The sequence below is a fragment of the Piliocolobus tephrosceles genome, chromosome 10 (genome assembly GCF_002776525.5).
Source record: "Piliocolobus tephrosceles isolate RC106 chromosome 10, ASM277652v3, whole genome shotgun sequence".
NCBI classification, from domain to species: domain Eukaryota; kingdom Metazoa; phylum Chordata; class Mammalia; order Primates; family Cercopithecidae; genus Piliocolobus; species Piliocolobus tephrosceles.
The window spans coordinates 118241494-118266700 of record NC_045443.1 but is presented as its reverse complement, the minus strand read 5'-3'; the positions used below and the strand labels follow the sequence as shown (position 1 = coordinate 118266700).

Below are 25207 nucleotides of genomic sequence, written 5' to 3'. Positions count from 1 at the left end.
TCGCCCAGCTAGTTTTTTGTATTTTTTAGTAGAGACGGGGTTTCACCGTGTTAGCCAGGATGGTCTCCATCTCCTGACCTCGTGATCCGCCCGTCTCGGCCTCCCAAAGTGCTGGGATTACAGGCTTGAGCCACCGCGCCCGGCCTGTCAACCTCATTGAATAAATGAGATATCATTCTCTCCAAACCTGACCACCTAAAACCTGGGAGTCAATCTAAACCATGTGAAATGGCAGCAATGTAAACAGAACAGTCACAGAAACAGGCTAGGTTCACTCCTACCAGTTACCCTTAAATCCTGCTTATGGACAGTGACCTTTACCTCAGTTACAATTTAAGGCCAGGCGTGGTGGCTCATGCCTGTAATCCCAGCACTTTGGGAGGCCAAGGCAGGCAGATCACATCAGGCCAAGAGTTCAAAACCAGCCTGGCCAACATGGTGAAACCCCATCTTTACTAAAAATACAAAAATTAGCCGGGTGTGGTGCCACACGCCTGTAATCCCAGCTACTTGGGAGGCTAAAGCATGAGAATCATTTGAACCCGGGAGGCAGAGGTTGCAGTGAGCTGAAATCATGCCACTGCACCCCAGCCTGGGCAACAGAGTGAAACTCGGTCTCAAAAAATAAATAAAGTTAGAACTTAAAACTAAACTTTTACCTATTATTTCAGTTAGCAACAGTTAGTGTCAAATATGGCACTAATAGTAACAATTAGAAAGCAAAGTTTCAGTGCTGGACTTGGTGGCTCATGCCTGTTATCTCAACACTTTGGGAAGCCAAAGCCAGAGAATCACTTGAGCCTACGAGTTTGAGACCAGCCTGGGCAACACAGCAAGACCCCATCTCTACAAAAAATTTAAAAATTAGCTCAGTGTGCTGGCACACAGCTGCAGTCCTAGCTGAGAGGCTGAGTTGGGAGGACTGCTTAAGCCAAGGTTGAGACTGCAGTGTGCTATGATGGCACCACTGCTCTCCACCCTGGGCTACAGAGTGAGCCTCTGTCTCAAAAAAAGAAAAAGATAAACCAGGCACAGTGGTTCAAGAGTTCAAGGATCTCTTAAGCCAAAGAGTTCAAGGTTTGTCAATTATGTTTGCATCACTGCATACCAGCCTAAGTAACACAGTGAGAGCTTGTCTCAAAAAAAAAAAAAAAAAAAAAAGGCCAGGCGCGATGGCTTATGCCTGTAATCCCAGCACTTTGGGAGGCCGAGGTGGGCGGATCACAAGATCACGAGATCAGGAGATAGAGACCATCCTGGCTAACACAGTGAAACCCTGTCTCTATTAAAAATACAAAAAATTAGCCGGGCGTGGTGGTGCGCAACTGTAGTCCCAGCTGCTCTGGAGGCTGAGGCAGGAGAATGGCATGAACCCAGAATGAGCTTGCAGTGAGCGGAGATCAGGCTACTGTATTCCAGCCTGGGAGACAGAGCAGAACTCTGTCTCACACACAAAAAAATAAAATAAAGGAAAACTCAGGGGATGCAGAACCCCAGCTAACTCAGCCACATTCTCTTGCTTTGTTTTCCTTAACTCCATTTCACATCACCGCAAGCGAAGGAGATTCTACGAGGATAGGTATATAAAAAAAAAAACACATATCCCCCAACCTCATTATCTAAGACTGTTTCAGATGATCCTGGACCCTACCTGTTTAACCCTAACTGCTGCTTTCAAGATGCACCTCATGGTTTGCATAGGTTTAGGTAAAGCCAGATTCTACATTGCAAGGGCTTATTTTTTTTTTTTTTTTGAGGCGGAGTCTTGCTCTGCCACCCGGGCTGGAGTGCGGTGGCCGGATCTCAGCTCACTGCAAGCTCCGCCTCCCGGGTTTACGCCATTCTCCTGCCTCAGCCTCCGGAGTAGCTGGGACTACAGGTGCCCGCCACCTCGCCCGGCTAGTTTTTTGTATTTTTAGTAGAGACAGGGTTTCACCGTGTTAGCCAGGAAGGTCTCGATCTCCTGACCTCGTGATCCACCCGTCTCGGCCTCCCAAAGTGCTGGGATTACAGGCTTGAGCCACCGCGCCCGGCCTACAAGGGCTTATTAAGAAAGTAAACTGGCCGGGCGTGGCGGCTCATGCCTATAATCCCAACGCTTTGCGAGGCCAAGGCGGGCAGATCGCCTGAGGTCGGGAGTTCGAGACCAGCCTGACCAACACGGAGAACCCCCCCGTCTCTACTAAAAATACAAAAAATTAGCTGGGCGTGGTGGTGCATGCCTGTAATCCCAGCTACTTGGGAGGCTGAGGCAGGAGAATCACTTGAACCCGGGAGATGGAGGTTGCGGTGAGGGGAGATTGTACCACTGCACTCCAGCCTGGGCAACAAGAGCAAAACTCTGTCTCAAAAAAAAAAAAAAAAAAGAAAGTAAACTGGCACTGAGCAAGAAGGCTGTCTTCATTTCTTCACTTATTACCACACTGACAAGGAAAGTTTCACAATGCTTACGGAAATGCTCTCTGATAGTAAACTGCTCATTTCCAAAACACCTAACAACTGACCACATCATCACTAATGATTTTAGTTGCCAAAATCAACTCGTTTCTCTTGGCTTCCACTTACCTAAGGGTATGAAGACAGACACGTCAAGTGGGAGACTGCCTCTTATCTCCAGACCCAGGCAACAGGCAGCTAAAGGTTAAACGTACTGTCAGGCCTGGGACCCAGAGATAAAATTCAGAGTATTATTTTTGAAATGTTTTGTGGACAACTTGCCAGGATATACATGGGAAAAACTCTAGGGTAGAACAAGAGTGATAACATGATCCACTTTAGATTTTGGAAAACAGAAAAAAAACATCAAGTCCCTGGGAGAAGGAACTATGGGTGAAGTTTTAAATCTCAGAGTGGTGGTTCTCAATCCTGGCTGCACACCAGAATCACCTGCACAGACTTTTGAAATGATGAATGCCCAGGACCCACGGGTCCAACCTAGGCTTAAAGAATCAGAAAAAAGCCAGGCACAGTGGCTCATGCCTGTAACCCCAGCACTTTGGGAGGCTGAGGTAGGAGGATCACTTGAAGCCAGGAGTTTGAGACCAGACTGGGCAACATAGTGAGACCCCCATCTCTACAAAAAAAAAAAAAAAGAAAGAAAGAAAAAATTCCTAGGAAGCGGCCCCACACACCCATAATTTTTTTTTAAAGTTCATCATGAGGTCAGGAGTTTGAGATTAGCCTGGCCAACATGGTGAAACCCCATCTCTACTAAAAATACAAATATTAGGCTGGTGTGGTGGTGGACACCTGTAATCCCACTACTCAGGAGGCTGAGGCAGAAGAATTCTTAAACCCGGGAGGCAGAGGTTAAAGTGAGCTGAGATCACGCCACTGAACTCCAGCCTGGGTGACAGAGCAAGACTGTCCTGAGGGGGAAAAAAAAGTTCCTGAGGAGATTCTGATGCATAGCCACCACTGAGAACAACTGCCAAGAACTACTGTCAAGACACATTCCAAAACAGACAAGACCACTAAACTCAGGATCCAGAGTCAACAAATAAATCACTTAAAAACTTAACCCAGCTTTTCAGTTGTTTCACATTTCCCTAATGGAAAGGTCTCCACCAAGTAGTAGTAGGTGTATCTCAGCCTCTTCCCATTACCAAATTAAGGGCCACAAGTTTTTCACAGTTAAATTACTTGGCATCCTCATTTCTAGCTCTAGTTCTAACAGGTGGCTCAGCCTAGAGGTCAGAATACCAGCCAGCAAGTTTCTGCTGCTGATTCATGCTGTAATCACAAGCAAGTTGCTTACCCATTGTCCAGAGTAGTTGACAAGCACCTCCAGAGGGGCAACATATGGCCTTACTACAGAATCAACTGACAACAAATTGAATCCAGCTGAAATTAGTAATTCTGAATGAAAGGAAGAGAGAGGTGGTATCAGGAATGATGCATGTGCCAGTAAGTTATCTGCTTGCTAAGTGTGGTTATACAAAGCTTATTGAAAAATACCGCCTAGGACTTCATAAAAATTGACTTGGACAAATCACTCTTAACACTGCTAAGCCTCTATTTTCTTACCTGTAAAATAGGACTAATACTCTACCATACTTCCTCATAGAATCATGAGGATTAAGACAGAAAACTTCTGTAAAATGCCTACCATAGTGGCTGACACATAGTTTTACTATGATTTGAAAGCCTATCATTAATAAATCCAAATCATTCCTGTCAAGAGCACCCACCAGACTTCCAACAAAGCCACATAAACCAAGGAATCCAGCCAACAGGCCCTGAAATTCTTTTAATTTCTCTAAGTGGTTTTACTGAAGGCTTCAAATCACCTCAATTTTCAAAGCCATTAAAATCTCCAGGTCCATTTACAGGTCAGAGGCATTTTTCAAGGCAGATTACCACTAGTAACCTGGTTTCTGGTACCGGAATAACAGGAAGAATGCCAAGGCAGTGCTTCATACCACCAACCTCAAAATAACTGCCTCATAATACCTGACCTTCCCTTAACCTCCCTGGCAGTTCTATCCACCCAGGGGGATGGGACAAGAGCCTGGTTCCTGGCCAGGGTCCACTGTCCAAAAACGGCCTACCTTCTCTCTTGCCTCTCTTTACTTTCTTTGCTCCCTCTAAATGACTTTCCCCACTTCTAACCTATCCTCTCTCCTCTGAGCTATATTCACGGGATATTTACTGCTGACTGTTCTCAGAAATACCTATTAACACTATTGGAATGAAGCTGTAGGAATATAATCAAGCAAAAGAAAGTTATATAAATGTTCGGGCAATTAGCCCAGGCAAAGAAACTGTGGTATGCGACTCTAGCCGGAAAGATCAAGAAAATCCTGGTAGCCAAATTTACCTATTTCCTGTGCACAAATGAAGGGCAAATTTAAGCCAGCCACTGGAACAAAATCTCAAGGAAATTAATCATGCAGCTAGGAAGCAAATAACCATTAATGACAGTTTACAGAATAGAAATTAAAGGGCTTTTTTCCACGAGGCAGAAAAGGGGGAGAAAAAAAGTGACTTAAATATTTGAATACTGAAAACTCTTGCTCTTTTCACCTTGACAAAAGATAAACTCTTTTCACCTTACCCTTCTTGCTTTCCCTTCAACTCAGTACTCTGTAAATTCAAGAGGTCCTTTCAATGTTTTCCAGCAGAATCCAGTATATGAAATGTTCAGCTTATGAGTATTGCAGAAATCTTTGTATGGGATTATGCAGAGCTTGAGTGTACCCTTTTGTTAGAGCAACCATCTCATCGTGAAGTCACTGCATCAGAGTTCCTCAGTATCTGTTATAGTAGCACTGGTCTTAGCTGTTAGGTTCTTAAGACAGCTTAGATTCAACTTTAAAAATCAGCCAATATCCAGAGTTTCCTAATCTTTTAATCTCCACATATTCTGCCTTTTACTTTGTTCCTAAATGCAAGCAGTGGGTTATGGCTAGTGAAGAAGCATGGATTTGGCTACAAAGCTCATCCTTCCTTGCCACGGGAACACGCACAGCAGAAGCCAGAAGAGCAGACACTGGCAGTGGCAAACATGGTCAAGCTTTCTAACACACAATTAAACAAAAAAATGAACGCTGCCTCAAGGCACACATGTGTATTCGTAAAATCTAACAAAGGTCCTTTACAAGAGTTTTTTGTTTATTTGAGATGGACTGGAGTGCACTGGTGCGATCTTGGCTCACTGCAACCTCTGCCTGCCGGTTTCAAGGGATTCTCCTGCCTCAGCCCCCCGAGTAGCTGGAATTACAGGTGCATGCCACCAGGCTGGGCTAATTTTTTGTATTTTTAGTAGAGACGGGGCTTCACCATGTTGGCCAGGCTGGTCTCAAACTCCTGACCTCAGGTGATCCACCCGCCTCGGCCTCCCAAAGTGCTGGGATTACAGGCGTGAGCCAACGCACCCGGCCTACATGAGTTTTTACAGAAGTTTTCTTGTTGTTTTGAGATGGGGTCTCGCTCTGCCACCCAGGCTAGGGTGCAGTAAAGTGATCATGGCTCACTGCAACCTTGAACTTCTGGGTTCAAGTGCTCTTCCTCCTCCTCCCACCTCAGCCTCTTCACAACCAGGACTACAGGTGTGTGCCACCACGCCCAGCTCATTTATTTTTTTGTAGGACAGGGTCTCGAACTCTTGGGCTCAAGCAATCGGCCTGCCTCAGCCTCCCAAAGTGCTGGGATTATAGCCACCCAGCCCATTTGAAATGTTAACAATGACAAATATTTGCTTGGTCAAACTACTATAGAATTCTGTATCACCCGGTTGGGTAATCAGAGTTAATTCCACTAATCAACATATTCAAAGTGAAGGACATAGCAGTAAAATTCCTTAAATACCTGTTTATTGTTTTATTTTGAGTTGTCACAAGCTTTCACCTACTGCTAAGAAATAAACTTAAGGCATTTATTGCAACTGACTAACGAATGTATGTTAGTGGCTTAAAGAGGAGCCCCAGAAAAATTAATTGAGAATTCAGACAGTTGGAGAACCAAATCCTTAACATACATCTGGGAATAGAGTGCAAAAATAAACTTACTTATCAATTGCTTTGAACAGACCACTCTAAACCAGTTCCAACACTGACCAAAAGGACTGGCTACCTTCTATCTTTTGAGGGATCTATGGCAAAGCTACACATGTGCAGAACTGCAAAATCAGTCTCCATACATACCACTTCCTGACATGGCCTGAGAACCCATACTGCTAATGGTCTCACACCAGGTAAACGAGTTTGCCATATCCAGCAGGTGAACTCTGAGTGAGTTAGTAAACCTTACAATTTTTTGGTTTTTTGTTTGGTTTAAATCAGCCTTAGCTTTATTTTTACTTTTTAGAGATGGGGTCTCTCTCTGTTACCCAGGCTGGATGGTATGCAGTGTTGTGATAAAGCTCACTGCAGCCTCAACTTCCTTGAGCTTAAGCAATCCTCCCATCTCACCCTTCTGAGTAGCTAGGGTTACAGGTGTGTGTCACCACACTTGGCTATTTTTTTTTTTTTCCCCTTATGGAGACGGGGTCTTACTATCTTGCACAAGCTGGTGTGAAACTCCTGGGCTCAAGCTATCCTCCCACCTCAGCCTCCCAAAGTATCTGGATTACAGGCATGAGCCACCACGCCTGGTCTCACTCTCACGGTTTTTTAATCTTGACAGGTTTTAAACTGGACCTCCACATTTAGGGACTCCAAATATTTCCCTCTCTGCCACAATATCTCCACTGTCGCTGAAAACACCTTCCTCTTACTGCTAATGTAACTGAAATACAAAACAGAGCAAAGATTAGTACAAACTTTGAAATAAAATGAAGAACACTGCACTCCAGCCTCTGCCAACTCCTAACATCCTACCTGCTCAGTTTATTCCTTCTTTAAATATCAACAATTTCACCCTGTTAGACAAGTCAGTGACTAGCACAGTGAAAACACAGGCAAAAACTTCACCTAGTCCTTGGCACATGGTAAGCCCTCAACTAAAGGTAGCTATTATCATCATCATGGTCATAATATTGAGAGACTTGATTACAGAAATAAAACCTTCCCTGTTAAAGGACAATCCTACAGTCCAACATACAAAAATAGACGTTATGGGTATTTGGTGCAAAACAGATGTCAGACACCCTAAGACCTTAGTTCATTTGTTTTGTTTTTTATTTAATTATATTAACTCCACCTACCTTTACAAGTAAATTCGGGGCACTCACTCAAGGTCTGGCAAACTGGGACCCAAAAAGACTGAATTCATAGTCTGGGCTCTTAACCCCACAATGAATAGCCACTGAAGGATGAGTTCCTCTTCAACAGAGGAATGGATCTGGGACCAGGTTATTAAATAAGAGATCTGAGTTTGAAAGGTCCCTGGGCTCCACCCACCCGTCTAAACTTGAACACTATCCAATGTTAATTCAACATTAAAGGGTAGAACAACTTGGGAGTTGTAGGAGCGTGGACTGATGAGTCACACAAACCAGGTCTTAAGGCCTGCTGTGAGCCAAATACTAGCTGGGTGACCTTTACCCTTTCTCATTATATGTAAAATGGGGATAAGAACAGCACCTGCCTAATCGAGCAGTTTTGAGTATTAATGTAAATGATCCACGTAAACCACGCAAAACAGCGCTCATTAACATAACTGTAAATAATGAGAGCCATGGAAAAGGGCAGGTAGGGGCTATAATAGAAAGTGGAGCCTGTCCCCGAGTAACCCAGCAGACGAGAGCAACGACTCTCCCCAGCAGTAGGGGCACTCGCCCCCGTCCACTGCCGCAGGCCCGCCCTTACCGCTCTTGGGTTTAGACTCGCCGGCTGGCCCCGCCGAGGCGGAGCGGGGCTGCTGTTGCCCTTTGCTGCTGCCCGAAGAGGCGGAGGAGCTGTTGGAGCCGCTGTTCTTGTCCATGTCGGAGGCGGTGGCGGCGGCGTTGGGGGAGCTCAGCGGCATCAACGGGGGCCTCGGAGGCGACAGCGGTCGGAGCGGAGCGGGAGCGGCGGGGACCCAGGCTCATGGCGTTCAGGGCCGGCGGGGGTCGGCGGCGGCAGCGGTTCTCGGCCTTCATGGCGACATTTTTCCCTGTTTCCTTCCTTGGCTTCTCAAACTAGGAAGAGAAGCGGCGGACGGGGCTGTTAAGCCCGGCGGCAGCGGCGACCGAGGACGAGGAGGAGGCCGGGGCTCGGGAGTCCGGGCCGGGCCTGGCGGGGCGGAGGCTGCGGGGGAAGGGGAGGCGAGGGAGGGTGCGCGAGCCCCGCCGGCCGGCCGGACACGCTCTCCCGCCGCGAGGCAGGGGAGAGGGCTGGCTGTCTTGGTGTCGGGGACAGGCGTCTCCGACACAGCGACGGATACTCGCCCCTGGGCCGAGGCCGAGCTGCTCCGGGAATGGCGACGAGTCGCCAAACAGCATCCTGTAGAACCCGGATGGACTCTATATATAGTGGAGAGGGGTGAGTTATTCTGGGAAATGTAGTTTTTGCATACATCCGGGTCTCGTGGGGTTTTTTAACATTTCCTCCCCCACCTCCGTCCCAACCCCACTGTGAGGGCTTTCAGAATAATGGGACTTGCATTTACTCCAAGTCCAGGTTTTTCACTTAATACACTAAAAATACAGTAACAATAATAATATACCTTAATAATAATGTAGCCAAACATTGGAATACTTGTGGAACTCCTTTATAGACTCGTTTGAATTATGGTTCTTTTTTTTTTTTTTTTTGAGACGGAGTCTCCCTCTGTACCCCAGGCTGGAGTTCAGTGGCGCGATCTCGGCTCACTGCAAGCTCTTGCCTCCCAGGTTCACGCGATTCTCCTGCCTCAGCCTCCTGAGTAGCTGGGACTACAGGCGCCCGCCACCACGCCCGGCTAATTTTTTGTATTTTTAGTAGAGACGGAGTTTCACCGTGTTAGCCAGGATGATCCTGATCTCCTGCTCTCTGGATCCGCCCACCTTGGCCTCCCAAAGTGCTGGAATTACAGGCCTGAGCCACCGCGCCTGGCCAATTTACGGTTCTTATTCTAGCGTTAATAACAATTGATTCATGGCCCTTAGTCTATCTCACATTAGGAATAATAATAATAGCGTTAATAATGACAATACCTTACGTTTAATATCACTTTACAGCACTTCTTCATACAGTACATCATTTTATTTCTTTCGCCTGGCGTGGCGGTGCGCACCTGTGGTCCCCATTCATTACTCAGGAGACTGAGGCGGAAACAGACGGCAGGCAGTGGTTCATGCGTGTAATCCCAACACTTTGGGAGGCAGAGGTGGAAGGATCCTTGAAGGCCAGGAATTCCAGACCAGCCTGGGGAATATAGCGAGACCCCTGACTCTAAAGAATAAAAATATTTAGGGCCGGGTGCGGTGGCTCAAGCCTGTAATCCCAGCACTTTGGGAGGCCGAGACGGGCTGATCACAAGGTCAGGCGATCGAGACCATCCTGGCTAACACGGTGAAACCCCGTCTCTATTGAAAATACAAAAAATTAGCCGGGCGTGGTGGCGGGCACCTGTAGTCCCAGCTACTCAGGAGGCTGAGGCAGGAGAATGGCGTGAACCCAGGAGGCGGAGCTTGCAGTGAACCGAGATTGTGCCACTGCACTCCAGTCTGGGCGGCAGAGTGAGACTCTGTCTCAAAAAGAAAAAAAGAAAAAAGTTAGTTGGGCAGGCGGGTGTGGTGGCTCACACCTGTAATCCCAGCACTTTGGGAGGCTGAGCCGGGTGGATCAACAGGTCAGGAGTTCGAGACCAGCCTTACCAACATGGTGAAACCCCGTCTCTATTAAAAATACAAAAAAAATTAGCCGGGCATGGCAGTGCACACCTGTAATCCCAGCTACTGAGGAGGCGGAGACAGGAGAATCACTTGAACCCAGGAGGCACAGGTTGCAGTGAGCCAAGACTGCACCACTATATTCCAGCCTGGGCAATAGAGCGAGACTCCATCTCAAAAAAAAAAAAAAAGAAAGAAAGAAAGAAAATCATGTATGTGGAGCCGGGCGCAGTGGCTCATGCCTGTAATCCCAGAACTTTGGGAGGCCAAGGCCAGTGGATCACCTGAGGTCAGGTGTTCCAGACCAGCCTGGCCAACATAGTGAAACACTGTCTCTACTAAAAATACAAAAAATTAGCCGGGCGTGGTGGGGGGCCCCTGCAATCCCAGCTACTCAGGAGGCTGAGGCTGAGGCAGGAGAATTACTTGAACCTGGGAGGCAGAGATTGCAGTGAGCTGAGATTGGGCCACTGCACTCCAACCTGGGCAACAGTGCAAGACTCCATCTCAAAAGAAAAAAAAAAGAAAATCATGTATGTGGGTCAGGTGCGGTGGCTCACGCCTGTAATCCCAGCACTTTCGGAGGCCGAGGCGGACAGATCACAAAGTCAGGAGTTCAAGACCAGCCTGACCAATATGGTGAAACTCAGTCTCTTCTAAAAATACAACAATTAGCCGGGCGTGGTGGCACACACCTGTAGTCCCAGCTACTTGGGAGGTTGAGGGAGAACAATCGCTTGAACCAGGGAGGTGGAGGTTGCAGTGAGCCAAGATCACGCCACTACACTCCAGCCTGGGCGACAGAGTGAGACTCTGTCTCAAAAAAAAAAAAAAGAAAAAGAAAAAGAAAGGAAAATCATATATGTGGCCAGGCAAGGTGACTCAAGTTTGTAATCCCAACATTCTGGGAGGCTGAGGCAGGAGGATCACTTGCTGTTAGGAGTTTGAGAACAGCCTGAGCAACATAGTGAAACCCATTCTTTACTAAATATTAAAAAACAAAAAATATATGGTTTACAGATACAGACACTAAGACTTTGGGAATCATACCACACCTATTTGTACTTTGGAAAATTACAGACGATTCCCTTCCAACCACAGTAGTTTGAGATTCAAAAGATCACATAGACATGCTATTAAGGAAATGACCAGGGCCAGGTGCCGGGGCTCACACCTATAAACCCAGCACTTTGGGAGACTGAGGTGGGCGGATTGCCCAAGTCCAGAAGTTCAAGACCAGCCAGGGCAACATGGCAAAACCGCCTTGACAAAAAATACAAAAATCAGCCCAGTGTGGTAGTGCACACCTGTAGTCCCAGCTACTCAGGAGGCTAAGGTGGGAGGATGGCTTGAGCCTGGGAGGGTATGGATGAGCTATGATTGTGCCACTGCACTCCACCCTGGGTGACAAAGTGAGATCCTGTTTCAAAATAAAGAATGAATGAATAAATAAGTAAATAAAACCAGTCTGGTCAAAAGGGTGAAACCCCATCTCTACTACAAATGCAAAAATTAGCGCCGGGCGTGGTGGCTCAGCACTTTGGGAGGCTGAGGCGGGTAGATCATCTGAAGTCAGGAGTTTAAGACCAGCCTGGCCAACATGGTGAAACCCCGTCCCTACTAAAAATGCAAAAATTAGCCTGGCATGGTGATACGTGCCTGTAATCCCAGGTACTAGGGAGGCTGAGGCAGGAGGATTGCTTGAACCCAGGAGGCAGAGGTTGCAGTGAGCCGAGGTCATGCCACTGCACTCCAGCCTGAACAACAGAACAAGACGCCACCTCAAAAAAAAATGCCTTCCAACAGTCCTTGTCCTGCTTCACTTTTTACAGGTTTTGCCCCCCAAATCATATGAAATAAGAGAACAGCGAAATACTGTTGGTCTGGACACTTAATCTGATGTGCAGAAGGAACAGCCCCAAATCCTGAGATCCATTCTTTTATATAACTAGATATGGAAGATGTAAGACTCTTTGATGAGACTTTATTTATTTATTTATTTAATTAGTTTTGAGATGGAGTCTTGCTCTGTTGCCCAGGCTTGAGTGCAGTGGTGCAATCTCAGCTCACTGCAACCTCTGACTCCGGGGTTGAAGTGATTCTCCTGCTTCAGCCTCCTGAATAGCTGGGACTACAGGTGTGCATCACCATGTCTGGCTGATTTTTGTATTTTAGTAGAGACAGGGTTTCACCATATTAACCAGGCTGGTCTTGAACTCCTGACCTCATGCAATCCGCCTGCCTCGGGCTCCCAAAGTGTTGGGATTACAGGCCACCGCACCCGGCCACTTAATTTCTTTTAACAAAGACATGAGAATTATGAATACATGGATGAATCATTTCGCCCTTGTATCATTCCTTTTTATTTTCTCATCACTATACCAACGGGGACCTTCTATCATTCTTAAAATAAAAAAGAAACAGAAATCCCAGCGCAGTACTTCCCAAACGAAAGCGGTAGGTGTCCATCTGTCAGGCTATATTAAACCAAGAAGAGAATTTTCGTTTCAAAATAGTTTCTTCTATTGGCGCTTTCTCCTCGTGAAATATTTACAGGAAACATACATTTAAAACGGAATGAAAGCAGAAACATACAGTAATCCAAGCAAAACTCAACAACGTCCGTTCTTTATTTTGCACAAGACGGTCTACGTTACCCTTTCCATTAAAAAAAGACTGAAAATCTGGGGCTGAAGTAAAACACCCATGACATGCCAGTTGGAGCTAGGAATGTAGCTTTGTGTCAGCAGGAGACCAAGTGTGAGTGGTGGTTCTGGCTTGCTAAGTGGATACTTGAGCTTTCGTTCCCATTTATGAGCTTCCCAGGTTCATAAAAAGGACAGACCAAAGAAGTCTGCCCATAGTATGTTTATTTTTCAGAGTAGTCTAACATATGTTTCTCAAGAATGGTCTGCAAATCTCTTGCATCAGAATCATCAGAGAAATTTGCTTAAATAGAGATTAAAGGGATATATGTCAGATTTACTGATTCAAAATCTCTGGTAGTTGGGAACCCAGGAATCTTCATTTTAAAACTTAAACCAAGTGGTTCTTACGCTCAACAAAGTGTGCAGGAATTGGCCCCGTAATCTTAGCTTTTTAAATCACACCATGCCTCAATTTCTCCCTTCTGCACAAGAAAACAAGAGTTCGCGGATATCTTGCGAGTTAGTACTCCTCTGCCTAGCCGGATTCAGAGACATAGCCGCTAAGAGGTGACTCGGGGCTCCCCTGAGCTCCCCTCATTCCTGGTGAATTGTAAATTCAATCACAGAAGAGAGAGAGGAAGAGATTTCCGATACTTAAAGACTACCCTCTGGATCCTAGAGATTTTGCCCGTACAACTGTGTATCAGATTTCAGGGCGCGTTCGGCTAATAATGTTTCCGGCCAGCCGCCGTCGTTCGTCTAGTGACGCAACAAGGCGTACTCTCTGGCCCTTGTCACTCGACTACCAAGATGGCTGCCCCCAAGAGCTGCGCTCTATGGAGCTATTGCGGCCGTGGGTGGCCGCGGGCGATGCGGGGCGGCCAGCTCCTCGGGCTTCGTAGCTCTTGGCCCGGCGCCCCACTAAGTGCTCGGCTCTTGTCCCAAGAGAAGCGGGCAACGGAAACGCACTTCGGATTTGAGACTGTGCCGGAAGAGGAGAAGGGGGGCAAAGGTGAAAGGGGCGAGAGGGCGGATGGAGGGATCTGACCGTCCACGGTCTGGTTTCTTCTGGCCAGTTAGGGTTGATTTAACATCCAATTAGTTCCAGTGTTGTTGTCTGTGCAGTTCTGATTTTTTTTTTTTTTTCTTGAGACGGAATTTCGCTCTTGTTGCCCAGGCTCGAGTGCAATGGCGCGATTTTGGCTCACTGCAACCTCCGCCTCCCGGGTTCAAGCGATTCTCCTGCCTCAGCCTCCCGAGTAGCTGGGATTGCAGGCGCCCGCCACCACGCCCGGCTAACTTTTTTGTATTCTTACTAGAGATGGGATTTCACCAGGCTGGTCTCGAACTCCTGACCTCAGGTGATTCACCCACCTCGGCCTCCCAAAATGCTGGGATTACAGGCGAGAGCCACCGCGCCCAGCCAGACGCCCTCTTTTTACAATTTTTTTTTTTTTTTTTTTTTCTCGAGACGGAGTCTCGCTCTGTCGCCCGGGCTGGAGTGCCGTGGCCGGATCTCAGCTCACTACAAGCTCCGCCTCCCGGGTTTATGCCATTCTCCTGCCTCAGCCTCCGGAGTAGCTGGGACTACAGGCGCCCGCCACCTCGCCCGGCTAGTTTTTTTGTATTTTTTAGTAGAGACGGGGTTTCACTGTGTTAGCCAGGATGGTCTTGATCTCCTGACCTCGTGATCCGCCCGTCTCAGCCTCCCAAAGTGCTGGGATTACAGGCTTGAGCCACCGCACCCGGCCTGACGCCCTCTTTTTAAAAGCAGAATAATGATGACTAAATCCCATCAACTGAGCGTTTGTGATGTGCCAGGCAACGTACAGACATTATTTTCAATTCTCATTTTCAACATTCCAGTAGTGGGTATTGTTATTACCATATTACACGTAAGGAAATTGAGACTTAAAGGTTAAGCAAGAAGTTGCCCGGTTGGAACATATCTAGTAAGTGGCGGAACCAGTATTCAAACCCAGTTCAATCTGAGTCTGAAGTCCACGTTCTTTACCTCTAGAGAAAAATAGGTTTTTTTGTTTTGTTTTTGTATTTATTTATTTATATATTTATTTATTTTGAGACGGAGTTTCTCTCTTGTTGCCCAGGCTGGAGTGCAATGGCACTGTCTTGGCTCACTGCACCTCAGCCTCCTGGGTTCAAGTGATTCTCCTGCCTCAACCTCCCAAGTAGCTGGGATTACAGGCATGCGCCACCATGTATTTTTAGTAGAGAAGGGGTTTCTCCATGTTGGTCAGGCTGGTCTCGAACTCCGGAGCTCAGGTGATCCAGCCGCCTTGGCCTACCAAAGTGCTGGGATTACAGGCATGAGCCACCATCCCCAGCCTGGGAAGGAAGGAAGGAGGGAAGGAGGGAAGGAGGGAAGGAGGGAGGGAGGGAGGGAGGGAGGGAGGAAGGAAGGAGAGAAGGAGAGAAACTATCTTCTGTGTCCCTCAGCTTCCAAATTTGCCAAGTAGGACTAATAGTAACCCTTCTTCTCCAAGTTCTTGTGAGTATCAGAATACTTGATATATGAAAGCACTTTAAACAGTCCCTGGCACTTAGTAATTGTTCAATAATGTTGAGCAGTTTGTTTTTGTCAGCACTGTGCCACAGGCAGAGGAAAGGAAAAGGAGTGTTTTTAAACTCTACTAGTACTATTTATAATGATGAAGAAATTGGCCCATTTTACAGAGATATAAGGTGAGGCTCTGAGAGGTTTCTTTACTGAGTCACCCAGGAAATAAGAGAAAGTGCCCACAGTGGAATTTCCCATCCCCTTAAAGTCTACCCACTTCAACCTTGCTAATACATTGCTCTACTTTAACACTTTGAATGTCAAATTCAAATTATTATTTGTTTCACAGGACTGAATGCCCAGAAAACCAGGACAGTGGTTCATTCATTCCTGTTTGCTCAGTGCTTGATGCACATTAGGAGCTTGATAACTGCTTATGGAATGAAATAAGTGGAGCCAAGTACAATAATACCAACCATTTCATTTTATTTTATTTTTTACTTTTAAGACTAGTCAAGTGCAGTAGCAAGCACTTATTAAGGTCCTGAAACTTTCTAAAATACTTCACATTAATTCTTATAAATAAAACTGTAGGATAAGAACTATTAGCCCAGTTTTTTTTCAAGATGGAGTCTCACTCTGTTGCCCAGGCTGGAGTCCATTGGTTTGATCTTGGCTCACTGCAACCTCCACCTCCCAGGTTCAAGTGATTCTCCTGTCTCAGCCTCTCAAGTAGCTGGGATTATAGGTATCTGCCACTGGGCCCTGCTAATTTTTGTATTTTTAGTAGAGACGGGGTTTCTTTTTTTTTTTGAGACGGAGTCTTGCTCTGTCGCCCAGGCTGGAGTGCAGTGGCGCCATCTCGGCTCACTGCAAGCTCCGACTCCAGGCTTCACGCCATTCTCCTGCCTCAGCCTCCCTAGTAGCTGGGGCTACAGGCGCCCGCCACCACGCCTAGCTACTTTTTTGTTTTTTGTTTTTTGTTTTTTTTAGTAGAGACAGGGTTTCACCGTGTTAGCCAGGATGGTCTCGATCTCCTGACCTCATGATCCACCCGCCTCGGCCTTCCAAAGTGCTGGGATTATAGGCGTGAGCCACCGCACCCGCCATAACCCAATTTTATAAGTAAATAAAATGTGAGGCCGGGCACGGTGACTCACACCAGCACTTTGGAAGGCCGAGGCAGGTGGATCATCTGAGTTCGGGAGTTCCAGACCAGCCCAACCAACATGGAGAAATCCCCGTCTCTACTGAAAATACAAAATTAGCCTGGCATGGTGGTGCATGCCTGTATTCCCAGCTACTCGGGAGGCTGGAGTAGGAGAATCCTTTGAACCTGGGAAGGGGAGGTTTTGGTGAGCCCACATTGTGCCATTGCACTCCAGCCTGGGCAACAACAGCGAAACTCCTCTCAAAGAAAAAAGAAAGAAAGAAAGAAAAAGAAAATGTGAAACAAATACATTAAATCACTTGCCCAAGATTCTGCTAATAAGTGGCAGAGCTGAGATTTGAATTCAGGTGGGTTACTTCCAAAGTACATGCTCTTACCCAGTAATTAGTAACGATAATAATAATGCCTAACTTCTGTTTTGTGCTTTACAATGTATAATCAACATTTCGTACAGTGGCAAGCAGGGAAGAAGTTAACTGCTGAACTAAATATGAATTCCAGATTGGGGACTGAGATTGCAGTACAGACAGTCCTCGCTTTGCACAGTAATGCATGACTGAAAATGTGCAAGCTGAAGTCATACACAATGACCTTAATCAATGGGAAAAATTACAGTTGTTCTATGACCTTTAAAAATTATCAACCATCAAAAACCCTGTCAGTTATAAATGTATAGTGAAATGAAAAAATATATACCAAAGTTGATATTTATTTATGGCCAGGTGCGATCTTTCACACCTGTAATTCCAGCACTCTGAGAGGCCGAGGTAGGCAGATCACTTGAAGTCAAGAGTTCGAGACCAGCCTGGCCAGCATGGTGAAACCTCATCTCTACTAAAAATACAAAAACAAATTAGCCAAATGTGGTGGCGCACGCCTGTAATCACAGCTAATTGGGAGGTTGAGGCAGGCGAATTGCTTGAACCGGGGAGGTGGAGGTTGTAGTGAGCCGAGATTGTGCCACTGCACTCTAGCCTGGGCGATAGAGTGAGACTGTCTCAAAAAAAAGAAAAAAAAATTCTAATAAAAAATTAGAAACCGTGAGAATTAAATTCTTTTTATTTCCTTGTAAAAAATTTCCCAAGAGTAGTTGGAGCACTGTTTGCCACCTTCTTGTCATATGAAATAGCTTTTTTTATGCCTTGGCAAATTGCCATATTTCTTTCTCAGTTTTTATCTACTTCTAATATTTTATCCTTTGTGCTTTCAATGTTATGAAATACCTCCAAGAACTCCTTTAATGTGAAAGTTTTTGCTGGCATCACTTCTTCTGAGACATCTTCAACTTTTTCTGTCACAGCTCCATTTCTTGTATATGTTGGTAAGTTCATTTTCCTGCAGTTCCTCTGACTGTATGTCTAGGGTCTCCAGTGGCAGCAGTGTCAAAATTCCCACAGTCATCTATTTCTCCTATAACTCCACTGACACTCAATTTGAATTTCACTTCCAGCATTATCAGCATTTTCATTTTTGTTGCTCAATTCCCTCTTTTTTTTTTTTTTTTTGAGACGGAGTCTGGCTCTGTCGCCCAGGCTGGAGTGCAGTGGCCGGATCTGAGCTCACTGTAACCTCTGCCTCCTGGGTTTACACCATTCTCCTGCCTCAGCCTCCCTAGTAGCTGGGACTACAGGCGCCCGCCACCTCGCCCGGCTAGTTTTTTGTATTTTTTAGTAGAGATGGGGTTTCACCGGGTTAGCCAGGATGGTGTCAATCTCCTGACATCATGATCTGCCTGTCTCGGCCTCCCAAAGTGCTGGGATTACAGGCTTGAGCCACCGCGCCCGGCCTCCCTCTTTCATTTATCCAGTTATGCCACGTGGGTTTTTTCACTGAGAGATAAGGAGGCAATACAAGTACATGCTTTGCTGTCTGTGAACTGAGTAACTGGTACAGTAACCAGTCACCTAAAGTCTGTGAAAGAAGTGCATGATTGGTTGCTGATCAGATGTATATCTGTTATCTACATAGTGATTTGTAGACTAAGGAATGTACTTTCTGTAATGACTCACGTTTAATATACCATTGTACTTGAATCTTGGTGTTGGGGGACTGGTGTTGTTTAGCTAAACCACAGTAACTGAAATTCATGCATATTGGAACATGCAAAGCCAGGACTATTTTTTTAATTTATTTTTGAGACAAGGTCTCACTATGCTGCCCAGGCTGAAGTGCAATGGCTATTCACAGGCACAATCATAGCACACTGCAGCCTTGAACTCCTGGGTTCAAGCAGTCCTCTCTCATTAGCTCCCCGAGTATCTAGCACTCCAGGTGTGTGCCACCATGCCAGCAAGGACTATTTATACTGAGTGAGGTTAGCCTTGGTGTCCCCCAGATACCCCAAAAGACGTCCAAAAGTAAAGAGCAGCCTGGGCGGTGGCTCACTCCTGTAATCCCAGCACTTTGGGAGACTGAGGTGGGCGGATCATGAGGTCAGGAGTTTGAGACCAGCTGGCCAACATGGCGAAACCCCATCTGCACTAAAAATAAAAAATTAGATGGGCATGGTGGCAAGGGCCTGTAATCGTAGCTACTCGGGAGGCTGAGACAGGAGAATCACTTGAACCTGGGAGAAGGAGGTTGCAGTGAGCTGAGATTGTGCCACTGTACTCCATCCTGGGCGACAGAGCAAGACTTAGTTCCCCCAAAAAATAAAAAAAAAAAAGGAAAGAGTGCACTTGGAAATCTGAAGGTTGAGAATAGACCTTGAAGATTGAGTTAAAGGCGGGTTCTGTAGTCTGATTCAGCAGAAGAGTGTCATGTTTTGGATCCTGTGCAGCACATTTCATCTGAGGAACTCAAAGCATCTCCTCTTCATTATCCAATTCAGCCTTCTGGCAGGGAGGTAGGGAGCTGGCACTGATATAGTCATCTTATGGGCAGAGAAACTGAGGTGAAAAACAGGTAACTTTAAGGCTGGGCGTGGTGGCTCACGCCTGTAATCCCAGCACTTTGGGAGTCCGAGGCGGGCAGATCACGGGGTCAGGAGATTGAGACCATCCTGGCTAACACGGTGAAAACCCGTCTCTACTAAAAATACAAAAAATTAGCTGGGCGTGGTGGCAGGTGCCTGTAGTCCCAGCTACTCAGGAGGCTGAGGCAGGAGAATGGCATGAACCCGGAAGGTGGAGCTTGCAGTGAGCCGAGATCGCACCACTGCACTCCAGCCTGGGCGACAGAGCGAGACTCAGTCTCAAATAAAAAAAAAAAAATTAAAGGGAAATGCTTCTGAGAGTCTTGGATAGTAGACTCTTTCCCTCTTTAGCTATCCCAGATTCCACAGTCTGTGTTGGTCTTATGGAGAAGACTCATGAGAGCCCTCTAAATTGTGACTTAGCCCTGATTCACAGCTTGGCATCTGGCTAGGTACCCACCAAATTGTACCTGAGGTTCTTCTCAGTGATAAGGCAGACATGAGCCAAGGTCTTTCCATCCATTAATTACGCATCTTTCATCTTTATTTTGAAACAGAGTCTCTCTCTGTCGCCCAGGCTGGAATGCAGTGGTCCAATTTCAGCTCACTGTAACCTCTACCTCCTAGGTTCAAGTGATTCTCCTGCCACAACCACCCGAGTAGCTGGGATTACAGGTGTGCACCACCATGCCTAGCTAATTTTTGTGTTTTTACTAGAGACGGGGTTTTGCCATGTTGGCCAGGCTGGTCTTGAACTCCTGTCCTCAAGTGAATCGCCCCCCTCGGCCTCCCAAAGTGCTGGGATTCCAGGCAAGAGCCACCGTGCTCTGTACCGTGCTCTGTGCATCTTTCTAATGGATCTTGTCTTTTATTATAATAACCATGAGAAAAATTCCGATTTCTCCCACCCTATCCTTGAAGAAACAGAAACATCTTATTTAGTACCAGGTATATGTATGGCATTATTACAAAGTAATAGTCCTAAGTAATGATAATTAAGACAGCAGAAAAGAGGTTGATTTCTCCCATGAAATACATTGAAGCCTCTTATTAAAGAGGTAATGTGATGCCATCCATGACTTAGGAGCAGCAGCAGGGAGCAGGCTACAGAGAGGACCAGGGCAGACATGCCCAAGTCGAAGAACCACACCACACACAACCAGTCCCGAAAATGGCACAGAAATGATATCAAGAAACCCGATCACAAAGATATGAATCCCTTTTTTTTTTTTGAGGTGGAGTCTTGCTCTGTTGCCCAGGCTGGAGTACAATGGCGCGGTCTTGGCTCACTGCAACCTTCACCTCCCGGCTTCAACCAATTCTCCTGCCTCAGCCTCCCTAGTAGCTGGGATTATAGGTGCCCACCACCATGCCCGGCTAATTTTTGTATTTTTAGTAGAGATGAGATTTCACCTTGTTGGCCAGTCTGGTCTTGAACCATTGACCTCATGATGCACCCACCTCAGCCTCCCAAAGTGCTGGGATTACAGGCATGAGCCACCGCGCCCGGCCAGGTAAGAATCTCTTAAGGAGGTGGACCCCAAGTTCCTGAGGAACATGCGCTTTGCCAAGAAGCACGACAAGAAGGACCTAAAAAAGATGCAGGCCAACAGTACCGAGGCCATGAGTGCATGTGCCGAGGCTATCAAGGCCCTTGTAAAGCTCAAGGAGGTTAAGCCCAAGATCCCAAAGGGTGTCAGCCGCAAGCTTGATCCACTTGCTTACATTGCCCACCCCTAGCTTGGGAAGCGTGCTTGTGCCTACATTGCCAAGGGGATCAGGCTGTGTTGGTCAAAGGCCAAGGCCAAAGATCAAACCAAGGCCCAGGCTGCAGCTCCAGCCTCACTTCCAGCTGAGGCTCCCAAAGGTGCCCAGACCCCTACGAAGGCTTCAGAATAGATATCTCCGTCTGCCAACTTGAGGACAGAAGGACTGGTGCGACCCCCCTGGACTGCCGTCTGCATGGGGCTGGGGTCCTCCTGTGCTATTTGTACAAATAAATCTGAGGCAGGAAAAATAAATAAATCAATAAAGAGGTAATGTTAACGTGTAGATTTGGGCATCAAGCATTACGACTTAGTTTCACCTTGCAAAGACAGGTCATTTCAGGGGAAAAAAGCTCCTTTTTTGTATAGGATTTTTCTAAGTGAACACTGTTAATAGCACTATTGTATGTGTTTCTCCCATGTCAGTCTATCAGGTGTTTGAAAGTGTGGCTAAGAAGTATGATGTGATGAATGATATGATGAGTCTTGGTATCCATCGTGTTTGGAAGGATTTGCTGCTCTGGAAGATGCGCCCGCTTCCTGGGACCCAGCTGCTTGATGTTGCTGGAGGCACAGGTAATGTTGAGTTTGGTATCCTTCACTGCCATTGAGCGTGTTTTACAGAAATTTGTAATCTCGGCTCACTGCAACCTCTGCCTCCCAAGTTCAAGCAATTCTCTGCCTCAGCTTGCTGTAGTGAGCTAGCTCACCTAACACTAGGCTGAAGATGGTAATTGAAAATCAGCATACTTATAGCTTCTAAGAAAGGCATGCACTTATCTTTTTGACTGAATATCATTCAAAAATGTAGAATGACAGTTTTGTGCCTGTCATGTTTTTGTAATCTTGGCACACTACAACCTCTGCCTCCTGAGTTCAAGCAATTCTCTGCCTCAGCCTCCTGAGTAGCTGGGATTACAGACATGCGCCACCACGCCCAGCTAATTTTTGTATTGTTAGTAGAGACAGGGTTCCACCATCTTGGTCAGACTGGTCTCGAACTCCTGACCTCGTGATACATGTGCCTTGGCCACCCAAAGTGCTAGGATTAAAGCTGTGAGCAACTGTGCCTAGCTGCCTGTCACATTTCTAAAATACACAGATTGGCTTTTCCTCTCTTTTCCCCTTTTCCTCTTTTAGGGGATAGGGGAAGCCTTTTATTACTTTATATAAGTTTTCGAGGCTGCCTTTTCTGCTTGATTTGCTATCACATCAGATATCAAAAATTTGTTTGTGCACAGTCCTTTGTTACTTCTTGTACACTGAGCATTTGGAGAGAAAAATGTCATGATTTTACACAATGCATCTTGGTGATGTCATTGTACATGTTAAATTACATTAGAGACTGGACGTGGTGGCTCACACCTATAATCCTAGCACTTTGGGAGGCCGAGGCAGGCAGATCACCTGAGGTTAGGAGTTCAAGACCAGTCTGGCCAACATGATGAAACACTGTCTCTACTAAAAATACAAAAATTCATCGGACAATAGCCGGGCGCAGTGGCTCACACTTGTAATCGCAGCACTTTGGGAGGCCGAGGCGGACAGATCACTAGGTCAGGAGATCGAGACCATCCTGGCTGACACGGTGAAACCCCATCTCTACTAAAAATACAAAAAACTAGCCAGGCGAGGTGGCGAGCACCTGTAGTCCCAGCTACTCGGGAGGCTGAGGCAGGAGAATGGCGTGAACCCGGGAGGAGGCAGAGCTTGCAGTGAGCTGAGATCCGGCCACTGCACTCCAGCCTGAGCGACAGAGCCAGACTCCATCTCAAAAAAAAAAAAAAAAGAAAGCACTGGATTTGTCCTGAACAATATTTACTAGGTCACGGTATTATAAACACCTGATTTTCAGTTTTTATTTTAGTTAATTTTTTTTTTTTTGAGATGGAGTTTTGCTTTTGTCACCCAGGCTGGAGTGCAGTGGCGCTATCTCAGCTCACTGCAACCTCCGTTTCCCAGGTTCAAGCGATTCTCCTGCCCCAGCCTCCCGAGTAGCTGGGATTACAGGCGCCTGCCATCATGCCTGGCTAATTTTTGTATTTTTAGTAGAGACGGGGTTTCACCATGTTGGCCAGGCTGGTCTCAGGCTCCTGACCTCAGGTGATCCACCAGTCTCAGCCTCCCAAAGTGCTGAGATTGCAGGCATAAGCCCGGCCCAATTTTTTCAATAAAAAAAAAAAAGTTAGTGTTGAAATGAGTTCACACACTCAGCTATGATTGTGCCTCTGCACTCCAGCCAGGATGATGGAGTGAGACCCTGTCTCTAACAAAAAGAAGAAAGGACTTGGCTTTCAACCACACTGAGTCCAATTAACTAACACAGGTACCCCTGTGCCTCTGTTACCCCTTTAGGTTTTAGGAAATGCTGTTTCTTCCTTTTTTATTTTTTTTAATTTTTTTTTTATTTTTATTTTTTTTGAGACGGAGTCTTGCTCTGTCGCCCGGGCTGGAGTGCAGTGGCCGGATCTCAGCTCACTGCAAGCTCCGCCTCCCGGGTTTACGCCATTCTCCTGCCTCAGCCTCCGGAGTAGCTGGGACTACAGGCGCCCGCCACCTCGCCCGGCTAGTTTTTTGTATTTTTAGTAGAGACGGGGTTTCACCGTGTTAGCCAGGATGGTCTCGATCTCCTGACCTCGTGATCCGCCCGTCTCAGCCTCCCAAAGTGCTGGGATTACAGGCTTGAGCCACCGCGCCCGGCTCCTTTTTTATTTTTGATTTAGTCTGCATCTTTCCTCCTGTTGGCTTCCCACAGGTGACATTGCATTCCGGTTCCTTAATTATGTTCAGTCCCACCATCAGAGTAAACAGAAGAGGCAGTTAAGGGCCCAGCAAAATTTATCCTGGGAAGAAATTGCCAAAAAGTACCAGAATGAAGAAGATTCCTTGGGCGGGTCTCGTGTCGTGGTGTGTGACATCAACAAAGAGATGCTAAAGGTTGGAAAGCAGAAAGCCTTGGCTCAAGGATACAGAGCTGGTGAGTCCTGCAGAAGGCAGACACGGGAAATGTTTGTATCTTTATAGAATAAGGTGGAGTGTGTAAAATATTGAAATGCTTTATCTTTTGGCTTTCAGAAACTTATAGATGGGCAGGTTGAAGATGATTTGCCTGGCTGAATCTAGTTTGTGCTGTTATATGCATTATTCATGCATAGCAGCCCATTGAGTGAGCTTACCCAGCCCTCTGTGACTGGGATCACTAGATCCCAAATAAGTCAAGAATCTTACCCAAGTCACACAACTTCTCAGTGGCACATCCCAAATTGGAGTTGAATCTTCAGATCTCAGCTCTCAGACCCTGAGACAGAAGTTTTGCTGTAATTTCCCAGCAGCTTCAGGGTGACCTCGGTGTATCATTCCCATTCTTGAACCATTCCATTCTCCTGTCCATGCTAGGATAGTTTGATTGCTGTGCAACCAGACCTCTCATCTCCTGTAAAGAAAGAACTTTTGGCTGGGCCCATGGCTCATGCCTATAATCTCAGAACTTTGGGAGGCCAAGATGGGAGGATTACTTGAGCCCAAGAGTTCTAGGCTACAGTGAGCTGTGATTGCACCTCTGTACCCCAGTCTGAGTGACAGAGCGAGACCCTGTCTCTAAAGAAATTTAAAAAATAAAAAAAGGCCGGGCGCGGTGGCTCAAGCCTGTAATCCCAGCACTTTGGGAGGCCGAGACGGGCAGATCACGAGGTCAGGAGATCGAGACCATCCTGGCTAACACGGTGAAACCCCGTCTCTACTAAAAATACAAAAAAAAACTAGCCGGGCGAGGTGGCGGGCGCCTGTAGTCCCAGCTACTCCGGAGGCTGAGGCAGGAGAATGGCGTAAACCCAGGAGGCGGAGCTTGCAGTGAGCTGAGATCCGGCCACTGCACTCTAACCCGGGGGACAGAGCAAGACTCCATCTCAAAAATAAATAAATAAATAAATAAATAAATAAATAAATAAATAAATAAA

The 25207-nt window shown here is 46.5% G+C and overlaps 2 protein-coding genes and 1 pseudogene across 9 annotated transcripts in view; 2 read left to right on the top strand and 1 right to left on the bottom strand.

Annotated features, from left to right (window-relative positions):
• Nucleotides 1–8907, bottom strand: part of RNF10 (ring finger protein 10) — a 48836-nt gene extending 39929 nt beyond the window's left edge. For 5 of the 7 annotated variants that reach the window (XR_002730113.3, XR_002730110.2, XM_023204743.3 and 2 more), the window contains exon 1: nt 8250–8907. Coding sequence is in view for 5 of the 7 variants with exons in the window: in XM_023204743.3 (XP_023060511.1) it covers nt 8250–8406 (157 nt within the window). In the remaining 2 variants the exon portion in view is untranslated. Of the gene's footprint in view, nt 1–3757; nt 3859–8249 lie in introns of all 7 variants that reach the window. The other 2 variants (XM_023204749.3, XM_023204756.3) reach the window with 2 other exon arrangements.
• A 4750-nt stretch (nt 8908–13657) lies between these two features.
• The window catches only part of COQ5 (coenzyme Q5, methyltransferase), a 23764-nt gene continuing 12214 nt past the window's right edge, over nt 13658–25207 (top strand). Inside the window, exons 1-3 of one of the 2 annotated variants that reach the window (XM_023204737.1) lie at nt 13658–13894; nt 21678–21827; nt 24007–24228. In XM_023204737.1, the coding sequence (XP_023060505.1) occupies nt 13693–13894; nt 21678–21827; nt 24007–24228 (574 nt within the window). In that variant the 5' untranslated portion in view covers nt 13658–13692. The remainder of the gene's footprint in view (nt 13895–21677; nt 21828–24006; nt 24229–25207) is intronic. The other variant, XM_023204741.1, reaches the window with a different exon arrangement.
• On the top strand, nt 20241–21669 carry LOC111537720 (annotated as a pseudogene).